Genomic DNA, 18470 nt, shown 5'->3' on the forward strand with positions numbered 1-18470 from the left:
TAGTGGGAGATAATTTAATACAGTTATAGGAAATAAAACGATAACTTGAAGATGACCAAAGGTCAAAGTTTTTCTTTCGAGTCTCAGAATCAAGTTGAAAGTTTGAACGAACGATTTGTAAAAAAACTCCACTAGATGGCGACTCAAGTCTCTAAATTGAATTAAATTTGAGAAAATTTTTTTCAACAATTAACTTGATTAAGAGGTTCATTGTCTTTTCCATTGTAAGAATAATTTAATCCATTAAAGTTAATTGTCTAAAATATAAGAAATTATCAAGTTAAATATAATATAAAACCAGCACCTCAGAGGGGAAATAAATAATTAAGGAAATGTTGGTTAACCAAAGAAATTTAAATTAACACTTAAAGATCATTTAATTAATTGTTAACCATAAGGTAACCATAACCTTATGATTAAATTGTACTTTAATTGTTGCTAATCAATGGTGAACAATTAACAATATGATTGTACATTTGATTGGAAAGAAAAAAGTTCCATTCAAACTGATCAATACTTAAGATTTATTAATTATCTTGATTATTGTTGTTCCATGATAACAATTAACATAATGTAAACTTGAAGGTGATTAAAAATGTGCTTAATTGCTGATGAATATAATTTTAATTGTCTACTGATTGTCTCAACAATTAAACACCATTATTCTGATAGTGATTGTTACTAATCATTAGTCAAAGAAAAAAAAAACAACAGAAAAAACAACAATTTGTTACAATCAATTAACTTTAACAATAAATTGATCATGTTAATTTAGTTAACAAATTGTAAATGTTTTGCTTATCAACAATCAATAACCATTGAGATTAACAGTTTTAATCTGATTTGAAAGCAAAGAGGTTAAAATGAAATCCATTATAACCTGTCTGTGAATCTCATTTCCGCATCCTCTTCAATGATGATCATCATCATCATCGCCCAACTAAATATCTGCAACAATTTAAACTTCAATCATGTAAACATGAAAAAAAAATTCATTTTTTTTCAGGTTGAAACTCAAGTTGAGTGGGTGGTCAGTCATCATCATCATGAGGATAAAAACCAAGGATGAAGTAGAAAAAAACTCTTGATCGTCATGAGATGATGAAGATAATAAAGATAATACAAGTTCATTGATAATGAAGATGAAAGATGATGAGTGAGAGAGAAAGAGAAAGTTGATGAAGGAGTAATTTGAATGTTTATCATCGTCATGAAAGAAAAGATGAAGGATGAGGATGAAGAAGAAGAAGATAAATCAAAGATGATGTTATATCAGTGGAAAAACAGAAAGGGATGAAGATGAAGATGAAGAAGACGAGGAAGATAAGTTTTTTCTTTAGTAATTAGAACGGAAACAAAGAGTGAGAAAGAGAGAAGAGAAAACTTGATCCAATTTCCAATGTATTTCCTTTTCCTCTCTCTCTCTTGCATCCTCCTCCATTGCAATGACCCTCACAGTGTATTGAACACCCTGATGATACTTATAATTGTAACAATTAACCATCACAATCAATGATTAACTTAAACTGTTTCCTTTGGTTAGAAATATTCAAAAACAATCAATCACATCCTCTCAAAATCATTGGTCACCAAAATATCAAAATTTGCCGTTAACTATTCATCCCCATAACTGACCTCTCACTCTCTCTCTCTCTCACACACACACACTATCTTACTCTTGTCCACTTTCACTGGTCATCTTTCATCATCTCTATTCTCAATTTTTGTCCTTCATTTTTATATAAACAACAAAAGAAGAAAAAAAAATTAAACATATCTTTAGATACGCAAGGTAAATTTAGTGAAGAAAAAACTTTTCATATCAATTATATCAGAAACGATTTAATATTTACCTTTACCAGAGATTTACCTGAGACTTTGGTTTACAATGATTGTTATTATGTTATTTTTAGCCATTTAAATTGTATGGAGAGAGAGAGACGTGAAAAGTAGTTGGAGGTGGGAAAAGTAAGGAGGACGTAGAGAGAGAGAGAGAGAGAGAGAGAGAGAGAGAGAGAGAGAGAGAGAGAGAGAGGAGGAAAAGAGGTTATTAAATGTTTCATTTCTCCATAAAATTATATTTAAGTTTTCCCTCTCCATTGAGGGTGGAAGGTGGAAGACGAAGAGAGGGAGAGGAAGAGACCAAAGAAAAGTGTATTAGATGATTTAGTTGATGATGATGATGAAGGGGAAGAAGGAAGATGGTAAGAGAGTGAGAGTGTGAGTTTAAAAGGAGGAGGACGAGGGTGGAAAACCAGTGACCTCGAGTTTTGTACTTTTCCACCCTCGTTATTGTTGTTTTCCTAAAAGGAAACCAAACCAATCGTTTTAAATGGTAAATAAAGTTACTTTCTAGAAGCATTTTAATTGTTGGTGTTTTTTGTCTCTACAAAAGATGATTAAATTGTAAGCAACAGTGATTAAGGTAAAGTGATTACAACAATTAATTACTATCACTGGTTTCCTATTTTTTTTTCTCTTGCCTATTTAATTGTTGTTGTTGTTGCTCTTGAATTCAATCAATCATGTTTTCCTTGTGATTGTACATCAATAAGCAACACATAACATTGAGCTTCAGATTTTGTAGGTTAAACCGATGATTAGACTTTTCAATTTGTTTAAACGTTGATTGTGATCAATGTGATGATAATGATAATTATCATCATCCAATCAACTTAGAAGAAAAAAATTCGAAAACTTTGTTTTTTGTTCTATCATCATCATGGAAACACCATCTTTGCATTTTTCATCCTCATCTTTTTTTTTCGCTTCTTGTTATTACTTTTACAGAGAAAACCACAAACGCTTGTAATTGGATCCGATGTAACTTATGCCGATAGAGGAGGAGGAAGATGATGAAGATGAAGATGAAGACGATGATGATGTTTATCTTCATGGGTTCTCATAAAGTCCAATTACAATGGTGGAAGATTTTTTCGTCTTTGAGGCGAATCGTTTTTTTTTACGCTTCGTTTCAATTCAATCTCTTCATTTGAATAATTTTTCCTCTGTTTCTGTTGACCTTTAGCTGACCATTAGCTTTCAAATGTAATATTTGACTTGCAGATGACCACAAAGGTGTCAACAATATAGTATTTATATTTATATTCATTATTGACCATTAAGACAAAAACAAAGTAATCAACTAATTAGTTACAGTTACAATTATATCCAAAAGCTATTAAATAATAAACACATTGGGATAAATTGTTGTTGTTGTCGACCATCATTATTATTAATATTACAATCAATTAATTAACGCTTACAGTTTCCAAAAGTATATCAAAATCAACAACAGTAACAAACAAACTTTTGGTGTAATTAAAGTGAAAGTAATTAAGTGAACAATTAAGTTAAATTAATTATTTCCAGATGAAAATTACCTGAAGATAATGAAAAGACAAAAACAGTGAAATGAAATGATGAAACTTTTTCTCATATTTGATGATAATTATTTAAAAGGAAAAACAAAATTAAGTCAACAACATTTGAGCACTTGGTCAGTGGCCAACAACGACAATGACCATTGGTCTTGGTCCAATAATTGTAATCTTTTAGGTTAGGAAAAGGTATTCAAATGAACAAAGCATCATTTAAATCACCAACAACAACAACAACAATTAACTTGAGGTAAATTAGACTGAGATTAACATTTTGTTTTCCAGGTAAAATGATAACCATTTCCTACCAAGAAACTGGACTCTCTTGGACACCACGGATTAGCTATCAAATGTTAACAACTTTTTCAACGGATCTGTGAACACATGATTATATTACAATTGTATCATGATGATGATGATGATGATGATGATAATCAACATAAACATGAAGGTGTATCAAGATATTTTCCCAGGCTTTTGATAAGCAAAAGGATACGTATTCATATGAGTTTGTAGTCTCTCAGGGTAAAAATTCAGAGTGACCAGAAATTCACAGAACTTATCATCACAATAATCATCAATTAAGATGATATCATCATCATTGTTACCTAAAGTTAATTGTTTCCTTTAGATTTTAATAAAATCTCATTTGAAAGGTAAAAAACTATCAACAATTTTTTTTTTACACTTTTTCCATCAACAATAATGATTATAATCTAGTCATCATTAATGATCATCATCGTGATTAACTTTCCATGGTGTTTAATGTTCAATCATAATTACATTTGGTATATTATTTACGTTTAGAATGAAAGAAATTGTTGATGATTATTGTTGATTAAATTGTTGATCAGAAAATAAAAGTAAAAGTAATTAATTAGTTTGATTGGCAATGGAACGAAAAGAAAAAGATGAAGAAAATTTTTTTCTCTCATTTTCCTTTTCCTCTTTTGGAATAGTTTTTGGTTTGGTTTTCTCGAACTCGAGATTTGAAAACAAGAAAAAAAGTTCATCAATTTCTGTTCATCCATTTAGAACACTGAAATTGTGTATTTCTGGTCGATTTACTTGAAAGATAATTTAACCAATTGGATAATATAATTGTTGTTATGTTTACAATTAAAATTAATCCATAATTAATCCAACAGTTTTTCAGCGGTTTTTGGTCAAGTCTCATAGATTTTAACACACAGACAAAGTTAATGTTTCAAAGTGGATTTGATATTAATTGACATTACATGCAAACAGAAATTAACGTTGATGTTTATTCAAAAAACTAAATTGTTTCTAACGATTTCAAATTAACTTCCGATGTCGATAAATTAAATTAACTTTTACCCACCGTGGGTTTGAATGTCTCTCTCTCTCTCTCTTTCTGTTTACATGTTATCCACTCTCTCCCTCTGGTATATATAAAAACCCACAGCGTGACTTTTAGACTTGATTGAAACCAGAAACATCATCTCAATTGTATTTACATTAGTAACGGTGATAATTAACATGAACATAATCAATTGAACTGAAAAATATAATTAACTCAACTTACTCAAGTAATCAACACAATCAATGATGAATTATCATCAAAATGTGAGGGAAAACTTTTTCCTTTCCTTTCAAAAATTCAATTCATTTCAATTCATTGACTGGACAATTTGATAGACACACAACACACAGTGGTCAGTGGTCAGTGGCCTTTAATTGTTTATGGTCACTTGTTGATCTTATTATTATTAATGATTTTGGTTTTGTTATTGGTCAATTATATGATCGTTTCAAGTTGTTGACCATTTTTTTTTCATCAAAACAACAACAACAAGATTTGGTTTATATATTGACCACAAATTATAAAGATTCAGGTAAATCTTTAGACTGACCATTAGACTAATTTTAGTTGCATTCCAAGGCTTGACCTTTCAACTTGACCAGTAACAGTCAATAACATTTTAAACCTGTCAAGACTTGAGATAATATCGGAATGTGTATCATTATTATTATGTTAAGCAATTATCATCATCATCATCATCATCATCATGATTAACTAACTGTTGGTCTTACCTTGATTATTTGTGTGTCCATGCATTTAACTAATCATTTAATAAGGTTAACAAAAAGTTTGACCTGTTGCAATAAACTGGAAACTAGATTATCAAGCAAAATTAACAATCAACGATAAGAATTAATATATTTTGATTGTAATTGTTAACAATTTACCAATAATCAAATAATATAAACAACAACAGAAAACACAAACATCATTCCCAAAGATTGTAAATGTAAGTTAATACACTTGATGATCTGCAATCTTAACAATCAAATATGAATCAACACTCACACTCAGAATTAATTGTCAATCATTTATTGATAAATTGGTTAAGTGGTAAACTTTTACCTGAACAACAATACACATGATTAACCAGAATGATGATTAAATAAATCAGGTAAACATAATGATCAACAGAATCAAGTTTTTTTTTGGTTGTTCATTTAAGACAAAATTTTGAACAATTTTTATTGAAATTTGATTGTTTTTTTTTCGCGCTTTTTTTGTGCATTTCTCATTTTCATTCATTATCAAATTGTCTCAGTTCAATTGATATAATAGATGAGGAACATTGAGATGTTGATTGTTACAAGTTGATTGAGAATTAAATTGTTGTGGTTTTTGTTTTAATACAAGAAGAAGGAGAAAAAAAGTTCTGGTAAAAAAGTAAAATGTGAAAAAAAAGTTATAATTGTTTATGAGACTATGATCACATTGGAGATAGAGGAATAAGTAATAAACAAATGCTAGGAATTCAGTGGTATTGGTCAGTTAAAGTCCAGTGTATGCTGAAAATAGACGGGACAAAACGCTGTTGCTTCGAGCACCTTTGGGTAAAGTTCCCGGGGCGGGTAATAATGATGTACACTCGTTGGTTTGAGGTCCATACCCTTGGCAGATTATATCGGGTAACCGGGAAGCGGCCATTCGGAGTAAAATATTGATGAATTCAACGGCCTCTTTGCCGCATTTGGTTTCGACCAAATTTTCAGTACAACTTTGAAATCGTCGGTAAGAACAACAACCAGCGGGAATCCTACGATCCCATTCAACGGAGGTCACAATTTCCAATGCTGATTGTAAATCTTTTACACAAGTTTTCTGACCTTTGGTCGCTTGACTAAGACATGGAGCGTGTTTGAGGTAACTTTGTCGCAATTGTGTTCCAGAGGTACAATATTCAGTCAACAGGCGATTTCCACCTTCGCTAACGAAGCCGATCAATTCCCGTTGAAGTGGAGTTGTACATTTACGGGTAAAGTTACGAAGGCACGAATCGGCCTCCTTCAGGTAACCACACTGTTTATTTAATTCGGCATCATTAGTACCAATTCCTGGTGATTAGAAGTAAATTTTTGTTACAACACAATTAAAATCAATCGATTCGATAATTTTTTTTTATTAGTTCTTTCAATTAGTAAATTTTTTAATTCCGTTAAAATTTTATTTATATAATTAAGGTTAATTGTTTCAGCTCTTAATTGATTGGTCTTAAAGTTTTTTAACACACACAAACAATTGAAGGTTAATCAATTGTAACGTTGATAGTTAATTAAGACTAATTGTCAAGTGATTAAATATTATTATGAATGTCAACTAATTTACTCAATGACAATTAACCTCAAGGCTGATTTAACTTTTAATTTGATGAAAAGGTTAACAATTTTTTAATTGTTATCTAACTAATGAAGAAACAATAATCAAACAATTAATTTCAGGTCAAATTGTGTTGAAGGTTCAAGATTCAAGTGATTAATAAATTGTTTAACGACAACAACAATTTAAAATGTCAACTATTGCAAATAATTATAATTTCAAGTATAATTTGTAATCAATATTGACAATTACAATCAAACCAATTGTATTTGATTCATGTAATTGATTAAAGTGATTAGCTAATTGTGAAGGAAATTATAAGAAAAAAACAATAAGAAAAAAAAGGAAAACTTTAATTAGGACAATTTGATTGGTGTAACGAGAGACAATCAATTGATTGTGGAAGAAAATTTAATTGATTAATTTAACCTTCCAATTGATTATTGATTATTAAAAATATTTGATAAATTGGTTGACAAATCAATTGATTAATCGCGATTGAAATTAACCATAATCAAGGTAACATGTTGATTACAATTTAATTGATCCAAGAGATTATGGATAATAGACAATAATTAACTAATTTAACCAAAAATAAGCAAGAAAATCAAATCAATCAAATTGATTGAAAAGTTATCATTAGATTTGGTTAATAGTTTGGTTACTTTTTTCATCTCATTTCCTGATTGTAATTTTTAATCCTCATTATTTATTGTTAATCACCATCATTATTAATAACAATTAACAAGCGGAAACATTTTCAACGAAACAATTTAGGCCTTAATCATAATCTTCAACACTTGAAACCTGAAAGTGATTAAGTAAATCGAGTTAATCAAGAAAAAGTGAAATTTAACTCGTACAAATTGATTAACATTTACAAAAAAAGATCCGACAAAAAATATAAAGTAAACATAACATTTGAAATACACTTTTCTCAATTTATATTAATACATTTGAAAAAAGATTTCAACTAAATTAACTGATTAACTTGTTCCAACAATAAATCAGTAAACTTAAGTTTCCGCTGATTAACTTAAATCATACAGATAAATTTGGAAACCCTTTTTGTTGTTGTTGTTGATCAGCAAAATAACTAATTAAACTTTTCGTTTGTTGTTCAAAAGTAATAGTTAATTTTAATATCCTCATATTGATGATAATCAATATACAGAATATATTTGATAATAATAATAATTAATTGATTAGTTGACTTTTGCTCTTGCACAGAGGGAAAAAAGGTTCAGATTAACATCATGTATAAATATATTGGAGAGATTTGGGTTTGTGTTTAAATATTTAAAGTTTGTAGAATCAAAATTAACTGTATAATGTGTCCACCAGATCAGGATCAATTGAACTGAACCAAATGATTAGTGAAACAATTATAATTAAAGTACAACAGGTACATGGTTTTACTTGAAGAAAATAGGAAACCAGATAAAAGGAAAGTAATAACATTTGATTCTGTAATAGAGTTGAATTAGTCGCTTTCGGGATTGTTAGAAGTGGAATCAGATTATGTAGACATAACATTATCTGGTGGAGATGAAGATGATCACCAATTAGTGGAGAAAATTAAAACTAATTTAATTGTGAACAGTAATTAATAATTAATACTCAAAGTAACAATCATTTTCATGGTAAACAAATGATGAGAAAATTTTTGTAAACAAATCTTATTGGCCAATCAAAAGTTAGCCCGCCAACATTTGAAATGGAAAATTTGATTAACAGAAAATTATTTTCATTGTTTAAATTTAATATTTTTAATTGTTTTTGATTTGATTTGATTTTTCTTTATGTTTATTGTTAATTGTTGTCCTTTTAATTGATTAATTGTTTTTCTTTGATTGGGTTTTGTTGGTTATTAGTTTTTTTGTTATTTCAAATTATTTCCGTTTTCTCTTGAAATGTCAATCAAATTGTTTGACCTAAATTGTTTGATCAATTGATTATTCTGAGCCTAATCAATATTATCTTATCAAAACAATCAATTGGTCATCTAAAACAAGGAAGTGACCAATTAATTAAAGATCTAGTTCATACAATTAAACAATTTTCGCTATTAATTTAAGTGGAGAAACAAAATCACAGGAAATTTTTATCATCAATTGAGAAAAAAAATGAAAACTTTATCACAATCAATTTAAAGTGAATTAATTAACCAAAATACTACGAAAATTTTTTTGTCACAATTAACAAGATAATCAATTGATCAACTTACCTCCCGAAGGATTTTGAGTAAAGACTAGTAAAGTTGCAGCACATAAGTCCAACTCTCGTAAATGACAAGTTTGACCATATCCTTGACCAGCGACTACGAGTTTGAATATGAATAAAATTAAAGCCAAATTGTAACAATTAACCACCAACATAAACTTTAAATGATCAATAAATTGAGATAATTTTACTTACATAATAAGATTAGAAAACACAAACTTATCCCAAAGTAATTCATTATTATCGATTGTCAATTAAACTACACAATACAAATTCGTAACAATTTGATCAACTGTTGAGTCGAGAATAAAGTTTCACTTGATCTAATAGAGGAGAGAAATGAAAATGACTCGAATGTAACAATTGAGAATGTAATTAAATTGATTATCGAGAATCAAGTGAAAGTGGAAAGTTACGATAGAGAAAACAAAAATTAACGAAATTGCTTAATATTTACCGTTACAGGTCAGCCTCTTTTTTAGGCATCGCCTTAAAACCAAATTAACGTGTTTCGCTTTTCGTTGATTTCAATCGTTAGTTGGGTTGGTGATGTTGTTTATTAATTGCTCATGATGATGATGATGATGAGAATCATCATCATGTTGATTGGCTTTTCTTGCGATTATCATCACTTGAAATCGTAAAGGTAAAAGTAGATTTTTTTCTTCTTCTTCTTGATTCTTGCCAGGAGGTTGTACGAATCGGTAACATGTTACCTTTAATCTCTCACTGGTTCGATCTAATTTAATCCAGTTTTCTATAATTAACTCTATTAAATTATGTAACTGATTCTGTCTCTCTCGATATCTCGATATCTCCAATTGTATTAGTTTAATTACTACAATCAAATGTACTGCGATTATGTATCTTGTGGATAAGATTGGAGAGATTGATCAATCTTGAGTTTGATTTTCGTCCAACAATTAGTAAATTGTTCCCTGTGAGATTTTCACAATTAAATGGTGACATTGTTTTTGTTTTTATTAAAGCTTATTGATTACATGATAATTTAACATGATATGAGTTTAATTGATGAATCACTAGTGATAATTTACTTCAAGATTACTAATTGACTTGCTAATTGTTGTTTTTAAGTTACTCAATTGGGAAACATGTGTAAGTTAATCAGTCTCATGGTGATTATAATTAGGATGATGATGAATCAAATTACAATTTAATAATAACATTTTTTTACTTTACTAATTATTTTTAACTTAACATCTCGGTAATTTGACATCTCGTTCATTGTTAATTGTTAATCATACCTGTAATTTAATTAACATCATGTTAACTTTGGCAAATTATTAAATTACCTTAAGATATATCAGATTTACCTGTTAATTGTTTATGTTTGATTGTCAACCTTAAATTATTGTGATCATTTGACACTCAGGAACATAATTATTGTATCAAAAATGAACCAAAAAAAACACTTAATTGTGCAAATGATTCATGATTAATTGTCACAATTATCGGTGTTAATGTTCAAGTCTTTATTTTTTACTGATAATTACATTGTTGTCAATTGATTATTGTTAATTGTTGACAATTTAATCAACCTGAAGGTGTCGAAAAGTACAAATTGATTAGAATCAGAAACAAAAAGTTATTCGAGAATAAAAAAAAAAGTCAGTTTTCACTTTTTCTCAACCAAATTTACTAATTGTTGTCAAGTAAATCACTCGACTCTCAATCTACCCAATTGATTTGGTAACTAATTAATTGTGATCAATTATCAAATGATAACACGAAAAGGTACACAAAGAATATGAAATATTTTCGCAATTTAGTTAATTGTTCAATCAAATGAAAAGGAGTAAATTGTTGAAGGTTAAAAACACAATCAACTTTAACAACAATCAAAATTAATTACAAGATTAAAATGTTGGCCAACAATTTAAAATTATCTTTATCACTTTTGTTTCTCTTCAATTTGATAATTTCTCCAGGTAAACCATTAACTTAATCATGAATATTAATAGTGGAAAAAGATTAACAGGTAAAAATAAAAAGGTAAGCGAATCAATAAATTAACCAGGATTAAGAGACTAGACAATTGAACAATAAAACAATTTACAATCAGTGATAAATGTGAATGGTAACAATTTAAATTGTAATCACATAAACAAGTCAAATTTAAGTGAACGAAAAACAAAAAGTTGAATGAGTAAAGGTAACATTTAATTACTAAATCATTTTGAATTGAATCATTTCCGTTTCCAGAGAGAGAGAGAGAGAGAGAGAGAGAGAGAGAGAGAGAGAGAGATAAATATATAAGATTGAAAATAAAATAAATATAAAAAACAACAAGATAACCATAAGATTAACATCATCATACTAATAATCATCTTAATCATTATAATAATAACACTAACTCATTACAATTTACATCATTTACCTGAGTGATTACCTTGTATCAGAAGCGCAAGTAACCATGATAATAATAATTATCATCATTATGATTAAAAGTCAAAGGAAACAGAGATTTAAGCTATTGAAAGATAATTAGATGAGAGAGAGAGAGAGTGATAATGTAAGAGAGTCAAAGATAGACAGGTAAATGAAAGCAACAGGTAAATGATGGGCTAGTAGATGAACTTTAAGAATCTTTTTTTTTATTATCATCTTTTTTTTACTTTTATCTGACAAAACCATTTCATTCATAATGTTGAAGGTCAATCTCTCGATTTTGAGTTAATTTTTTCATTTTACCTGTTCAATAATCAGTTGACTATTTACCTGTGTGATTATTTATATTCACCACCCTCTTTAAGGAGGTAAGATGAGAGAGAGTCAAGTGAATGCTAGAAAAGTTTGAATAATTTTTATACAACAGTGAATACAAACATTACCTTTGGATTTTACAATCGTATTGTTTGTTGATTATTATCTGATGATTATCATTTGATTTTTTCTTGTTGCTCATTATCATCTTCATCATCATCATCATGGATGATGTTGTTAAATTGTAATAGGGAGAGGGGAGGTGACAGACAGTCAGCTTGTGATGGGTTTTCATTTGATTGTTGATGATTTTTGCGTTGATTGTTGTAGTTGTTGTTGTTTTTTTTCACTAGTTGTTTTGGTTTCTTGGTTTGCTTGTTGCTGTTTGGGTTTAAGTGGTTTAAATTAATTGTGTGATGAAGAGATGAAGATGATGAAGATGATGATGTTGATTATTATCGGAATGATTATCGAGATGATGATGAAGAAAACAGGTTGCAAATGTTTCTCTCTCTCTCTCTCTTTCTCTCTCTTCATCATCTGAAGATTGAAAAGAAATGGAAGAAAAAAAATAATATATACTCAACTTGTCTTTCTTTTTCTTGATTCTGTGTTTCTACTTGACTGATTTCAGTGATGATGATTATGATGAAGATGATGAGGGCTGACAAACAAAGAGAGATGATGAGAAGAGAGAGAGAGAGAGAGAGAGAGATGAAGATAAAGGCTATAATGCTTGAATATATACATAACTTGAATGCTTGATGTTAATCAATTATTTTTCTTTGATTATTTAGGAATCATTCATTTGATAAACTTAATTAAATTTTCTGATAAAAATTTAGAAATTAGAATTTTTCCAAACTGGAAAAACATCTATGGAGAATTGACTTACCTAAAACAGAGAAAATTATCGAAAATCACACAATTTATAGGCAAAGTCAATTCAAGATGTACTTTACAAAATTTCATTAGAACCAAAAAGTTATCAGGTTTTATGAAAACTGAACCGAATACATGTGATTTTGAAAAAATTTTAATCCTAGACCGTAATGTTAATTTTGTAAAAAGTGAAAATCAATTTGCACCAAAATCTTTTAATTTCTAAAATTTTATCAGAAAATTTAATTAAAAGTATTAAAATTTGAATGATTAGCTCTAAATTAATCAAAATTAATTGTCCAACTAATCGCAATTAAGCGTCAAAAACGTTCAAATGTTTTATGTACCGACCTGTATATCTAATCTTTATTCAATATCTGAAATTATCCAAACTCACGATTCCTAAAACAAGAAAACTCTGATTCTCTTTATCATCCCTTCTCATCCTCATCTTTTGCATCCTCATCATCAGTAAACATCTTGACTTGAAGCTTCACAACAAATAGGCTCAAATTTCACTCACTATTTTTTGAGAAAATATTTTCTTCTCTTTTTCCCTTTTTTCATCCTCATCCTAATCTTTATCACCACAGAGCGAACCGGTCTGAGATGATGATGAGAAGGATCAGAAAATATGAGTGAGAGAGAGAGAGAGAGAGAGAGAGAGAGAGAGAGAGAGAGAGAGCCTGATGAAAGTCAAGAGAAAAGTGATTGAATTGATTGAATTTTATTCCAGAGTTTTTTATTATTATCATTATTCAATATAATGCCAGGTTAACAGTGATATGAGATTATGATGATGATAAGAGAGAGATTAGGATGATAATGATAATGAAGAAATCTTTAGACAGGTTAAAAGGTTCATACTGTAAGGATGATGTTTTTAAGAAGATGAAGATAATGACTACAACTGATGGAGAATCAAAATTTATGTCTTTATGTGAAGAGGAAAAATCTAAACCTTCACAACTAGAGGCTACTTTAAATGACCGTTTAAAAGAAAGAACGAAATAAAGAGAAAAAGAGAGAGAGAGAGAGCAACTTGTCTTCCCTTTAAACCAGATCCTCTTTTATCATCATTTCAACTCGATCCCGAGTGGGACAAAAACACTTTGCGTCCGCTTACACTTGGAACAGCATCATTTCCGCTTCTACTTTTCCTCATCCCACCCCCTGATCATCATCATCTCTCATCTAATGTTATCCCAATGTAGACCAATATTTTCACAGAGACATTTTTTTTTTGTTCACAAGAAAACCCAAACTAAGACTTTATCCACTAATTGTTGCTGTTGATTGTCGATGGGGTTGATTGTGGTTCCTCTCTTCTTGATTGTCAAAAGAAAAAACTTTTCACTTGTGATGATGGTCAAGTTTCTCAATCAATTCTAGTATTTCCTTTCCCACGAGCTAACGTTTTACTATAAAGAAGAGTCAAGAAAAAAAGTTATCAATGAAAAAATAGACTTCACTTTTTTTTGTCTGTTCGAGAAAAAAAAAAGATTACACTTTCATTCATAAAGTTTACTATTAACTCGCTGATAGTAGTAACTTTTCATTGAGAAAAAAAAACCTTCATATCGTTGGAAATGCTTATTGTTATTATTATTTTCTCGATAACCTTTTACCTTGGGAAAAAACATCATCATCGCAAAGGGGGTTAGATATAAGTGCCAATAAAAAAAGGTCTCACAAAAGGTAAACCTTAATATCTTAACAATAAGAATATTATTACAAAGACTTAATTTCTCATCATTGTAACTACCTGTTCATCATGTGAATAAATAAATTCCCATGTTATTATCTTGAAACCAGAGTACAATCAACATAAAGGCAAACAATCATCATCATCTTCCCCATTATGCAACAGAAAAATCATCAACGTCCTTTATTTTCCGGTTCCGGGGATCAGTTTATCAATTCTCATGATAGATTTTCCTCTTATTGAAAGTGTTTCATATAAAAATTGTGGAGAAAAAATTTCCATCGAAATTCAGTTAATCTTAAATTCTAGGAATTTCTCTCCCAGTAGTTATCTTCCAATCTACTTACTCCCTCCTTCAAACATTATCTTCATTGAAACTTTCATCTTCATCATCATTTTTAACTTCCGTTTCTTAATCTTTATCCTCCAACACCGATTAACATACAAACCTGTTGATGATAAGTTTTATAATCACTTTCTCTTGAAAACAAAATCTCATCAATCTAATCTTAAACTACTTGTTACTCTTGATAGTATGAAGAAAATTGAATTTCCGTTTCCTTATTAATAGTAACATAATGTGTTCCCATTGAAGATAACAATGGATCAACACATAAACACACACACTCACAAATTTTTATATTAAAGTGAATCAACAAATAACAATGATAAAGATGATAAGAAAAAAAAAGTTTCCTCCATCATTGACCTGATAAAGGTGCAGGTTTATCATCATCATCATTGTTGTTGTTGTACTCAATTTAGTCGCATGCGATGTTGACAATCAATAGGAATCAAATTATCAGCACGTTGAGCACATCAACTGTTTAAAAGCAATTCAAGTGATCTCATTGGCTTTTTTTTCAATAGGCAACTAATGGTAACATATGAGGTTGAGGTCCAAAGGCAGGTGACGACCATGTCAAAGGTAATATAGCAAATGGGATTAGACTCAAGGGGTGGGGTGAAGAGAGAGAGAGAGAGAGATCAACAATAAGTTGTATTATTTGCAAGGTGAGCAGAAGCTAAGATGATGATGATGTTGATCTGTGCGTTTTCATTGTCAATATGTTCATATAATAATAATATTCCGGAAGAGAAAATGAAAACTTTGCCTTCCCTTATGTTAGAAAGATGAAGATTTCTCTTCTTTATCATCTATCTTCAGGTTACTTGTAGCACAGACTCTTTCATCATCATCTTCTTCCTTTGAGGTCACCAGGACTGTTACAAGCTTAGAAAACTTTTATCATCTTATTGTATTAGTTTCTTTGTCAAGAAAAAAGATAAGACGGAAACCAGGTAAGGTGTGCATGAGAACGAGTCTCTCTCTCTCTCTCTCTCTCTCTCTCTCTCTCTCTCTCTCTCTCTCTCCTTTTCTCTATGAATGAATGTGTAAGCTGTACGCGTTTCTGTACGTGCTTATTGTTTGTTAATAAAACTTTTTCTTTTTCTTCTAGAGCAAAAACTGACCATGGTCCAGTTGGTAGGCGAAGTCTTTTTCTCATAGGAAAATAAGATGATCAGCTTTTTATTTCCAAGCTACTCTCTGTATCTCTCTCTCTCTCTCTCTCCTCTCCCTCTCACTCATCATTTTCATCCTATTTACAATAAGAAATAAGCTTAAGAAGCAACAACTGATGTTTTCTATGTTATAATGATGATAAACAGACCATTGGTCAGCGTTATTATTGTTAACACCATTATTGAACCAGCGTCCATCATCATCATCTTCAAATAATAATCACCAATAACATATAAATATATTAGTCTTTTAACTTTTATCTTCATCAAGGTCAAAGGTTGAACACGATCTTAAACCTTAAAGATAATAATACTCACCAGATGCTACGATAGTTTCACAAGTTCAGCCACCAGAGTATCGAGTGGCGCTCATGTGAAAAATAAACAATGAAGAAAAAAGTTCTGACCTCACCCAAGAAAATGGTGATCGTCATAATGAAATAATAGAAACCTGATGATTTGAATACAAATACATGAGCAGGTTATATTGTTTGTAGAAGTAGAAAAAAAAAGTTCTGGTTTCAGGATGAGAAGAAAATTAGAATCCACCCAAAAAGAACATTTTTTTTTCTTTCTCTCTCATATTTTTACCTTTTCATCTTCAGCATTTTGAAACGTTCAGAGTTTATTGTAAATCAGAACTTCCCTTTTCTCTTAATAAACAATCAACTTGATTCCATTTGTTTCTCTTACACTATCAACCCACCCAATTAGAAGGGAACAAAATTCTGATATTCTTTTTGTCCGCCTTCTTTTTTCTTCTTTTTATAGCATAATTCCCTTTCTCTCTCATCCTCATCCTCATCCTCATCCTTATCCTCATTTTCATCTCCATCCTCATCCTCCCATAGGATAGGACAGGTAAAAGTCCTCGATGAATAAGTAAAACTTTCATATTAAAATCGTAATGTTTGTGATAAGAACGATATTATTATTTGAACGAGGTTAAAGATCAGCAATTAACTGATTGTTGTAGCTCTTTGATTGTTCACTAATCATTTATAATCATCAACAAATGATTGTCTTTTTTTCATAATATTTAATCAAAGTACAATTATATTAATTTACCATCAAACAATTAATGATAACAATCAAACCAGTTTTTTTCAATGATTAATTGAAGTAAATCTCTTGTTTTCCCCTTTCAACAATCAAATTAACAAGCAAATTGGTTAATTATCATTATCATTTGATATAAAAACCACAATTGAAAGTAAACACTTACTAAATTATACACACAATTTAAATAAACAATCAAGTGATTGTCCCAATATTTACAATCAACAACTACTTTACATTTGAATTGATTGAATTCAATTATAATACTTTGTTTTTTTTTTCATCATAATAATAGTTAAATAAATGATTACAATAAACGTTTCAGTTAATTAACACTTACAACAATGAATGATGATAAGACAATCAAATCAAATTAAACTAATCAAATTATGAAACAATCAAGAGGTTATTAGGAAAGATGAACAAGTTAATTTAAAGTTAATTTACAACAATTTAAGACAATTAAGACAAAACTTTGTTTCCTTTTTAAAGTTAAATTATATTCATAAATTAACATTGAATGATAACCAACATTATTATTATCATCATCATATAATAATAATCATATGATATTAATGATGATGATGATGATGATGATGATAACACCTAACATTAGTATGTGATGATGAGGATGATAATCTCTATGTGAATATATAACACTAGGAAAATTAAGCTTAACGAAAGGTAGAAAGTTAAAAATTAAAAGAGAAGGAAAAATTTACAGAAAGTAAAATGTTCAATTAATCAAGTAACATGTATTTCCAAGGTGTGGCTCCCTGTAAGTTACATAGTTAATGAAAACATTGAAACGTTAGCACATCTATAGACCGGATAGACCCTCATCTCTCTCTCTCTCTCTCTCTGCTCTCTGTCGGAAATTCAGTCATTTCCGGGGAAGAGGCTGGACAAAAGTCGCTATTAAATTGTATTGAATGGACGAAGATGATAAACTAACGTACTACACAATAAAAGGTAACGAAACACAGGTAATAACGAAAAAGAAGAAGAAAAAAAGTTCTATTCTCTCTCTCCCTTAATAGAATAGAAAAAAAAACCAAAGGAGGGAGAATACAAAATGATAGGTTAGGTCAGGTTATGAAGGAAATAGAATCACCATCATCCTCATCATCCTCATCATCTTCATCATCATCTTTCCTAAACCTGATCGGGAGTAAGTGTTCACACGCTTTTTTTTACTAACTTACTGATACCTACGATATTTAATGTAATGACCTGAAGATGATGATGATGATGATGCTGTTGTTGTTATGTTGCTGACTTGCCCCCAGCCTTTGGCCCTCTCTCACTCTCCATCCCTCCCTCTGTTCCTCTTTCT

The 18470-nt window shown here is 29.8% G+C and overlaps 1 protein-coding gene across 2 annotated transcripts; it reads right to left on the reverse strand.

The window, feature by feature from the left end:
* Window positions 1–6018: 6018 nt before the first annotated feature.
* Window positions 6019–9835, reverse strand: LOC128389406 (uncharacterized). Of its 2 annotated transcripts, XM_053348982.1 has the most exons (4): window positions 9698–9835; window positions 9436–9563; window positions 9245–9337; window positions 6019–6755 (listed from the first exon to the last, which is right to left on the reverse strand). In XM_053348982.1, exons 2-4 carry the CDS (start codon window positions 9476–9478, stop codon window positions 6193–6195), a joined length of 699 nt encoding a protein of 232 aa, XP_053204957.1. In that variant the 5' UTR covers window positions 9479–9563; window positions 9698–9835; the 3' UTR covers window positions 6019–6192. The 2 variants fall into 2 exon arrangements, with proteins under 2 accessions (XP_053204957.1, XP_053204956.1); XM_053348981.1 differs by lacking the exon at window positions 9698–9835 and having other exon boundaries at window positions 9436–9646.
* Between the last annotated feature and the right edge of the window lie 8635 nt (window positions 9836–18470).

Source organism: Panonychus citri, unplaced genomic scaffold (genome assembly GCF_014898815.1).
Source record: "Panonychus citri isolate SS breed McGregor unplaced genomic scaffold, ASM1489881v1 Contig00108, whole genome shotgun sequence".
Classification (NCBI taxonomy): domain Eukaryota; kingdom Metazoa; phylum Arthropoda; class Arachnida; order Trombidiformes; family Tetranychidae; genus Panonychus; species Panonychus citri.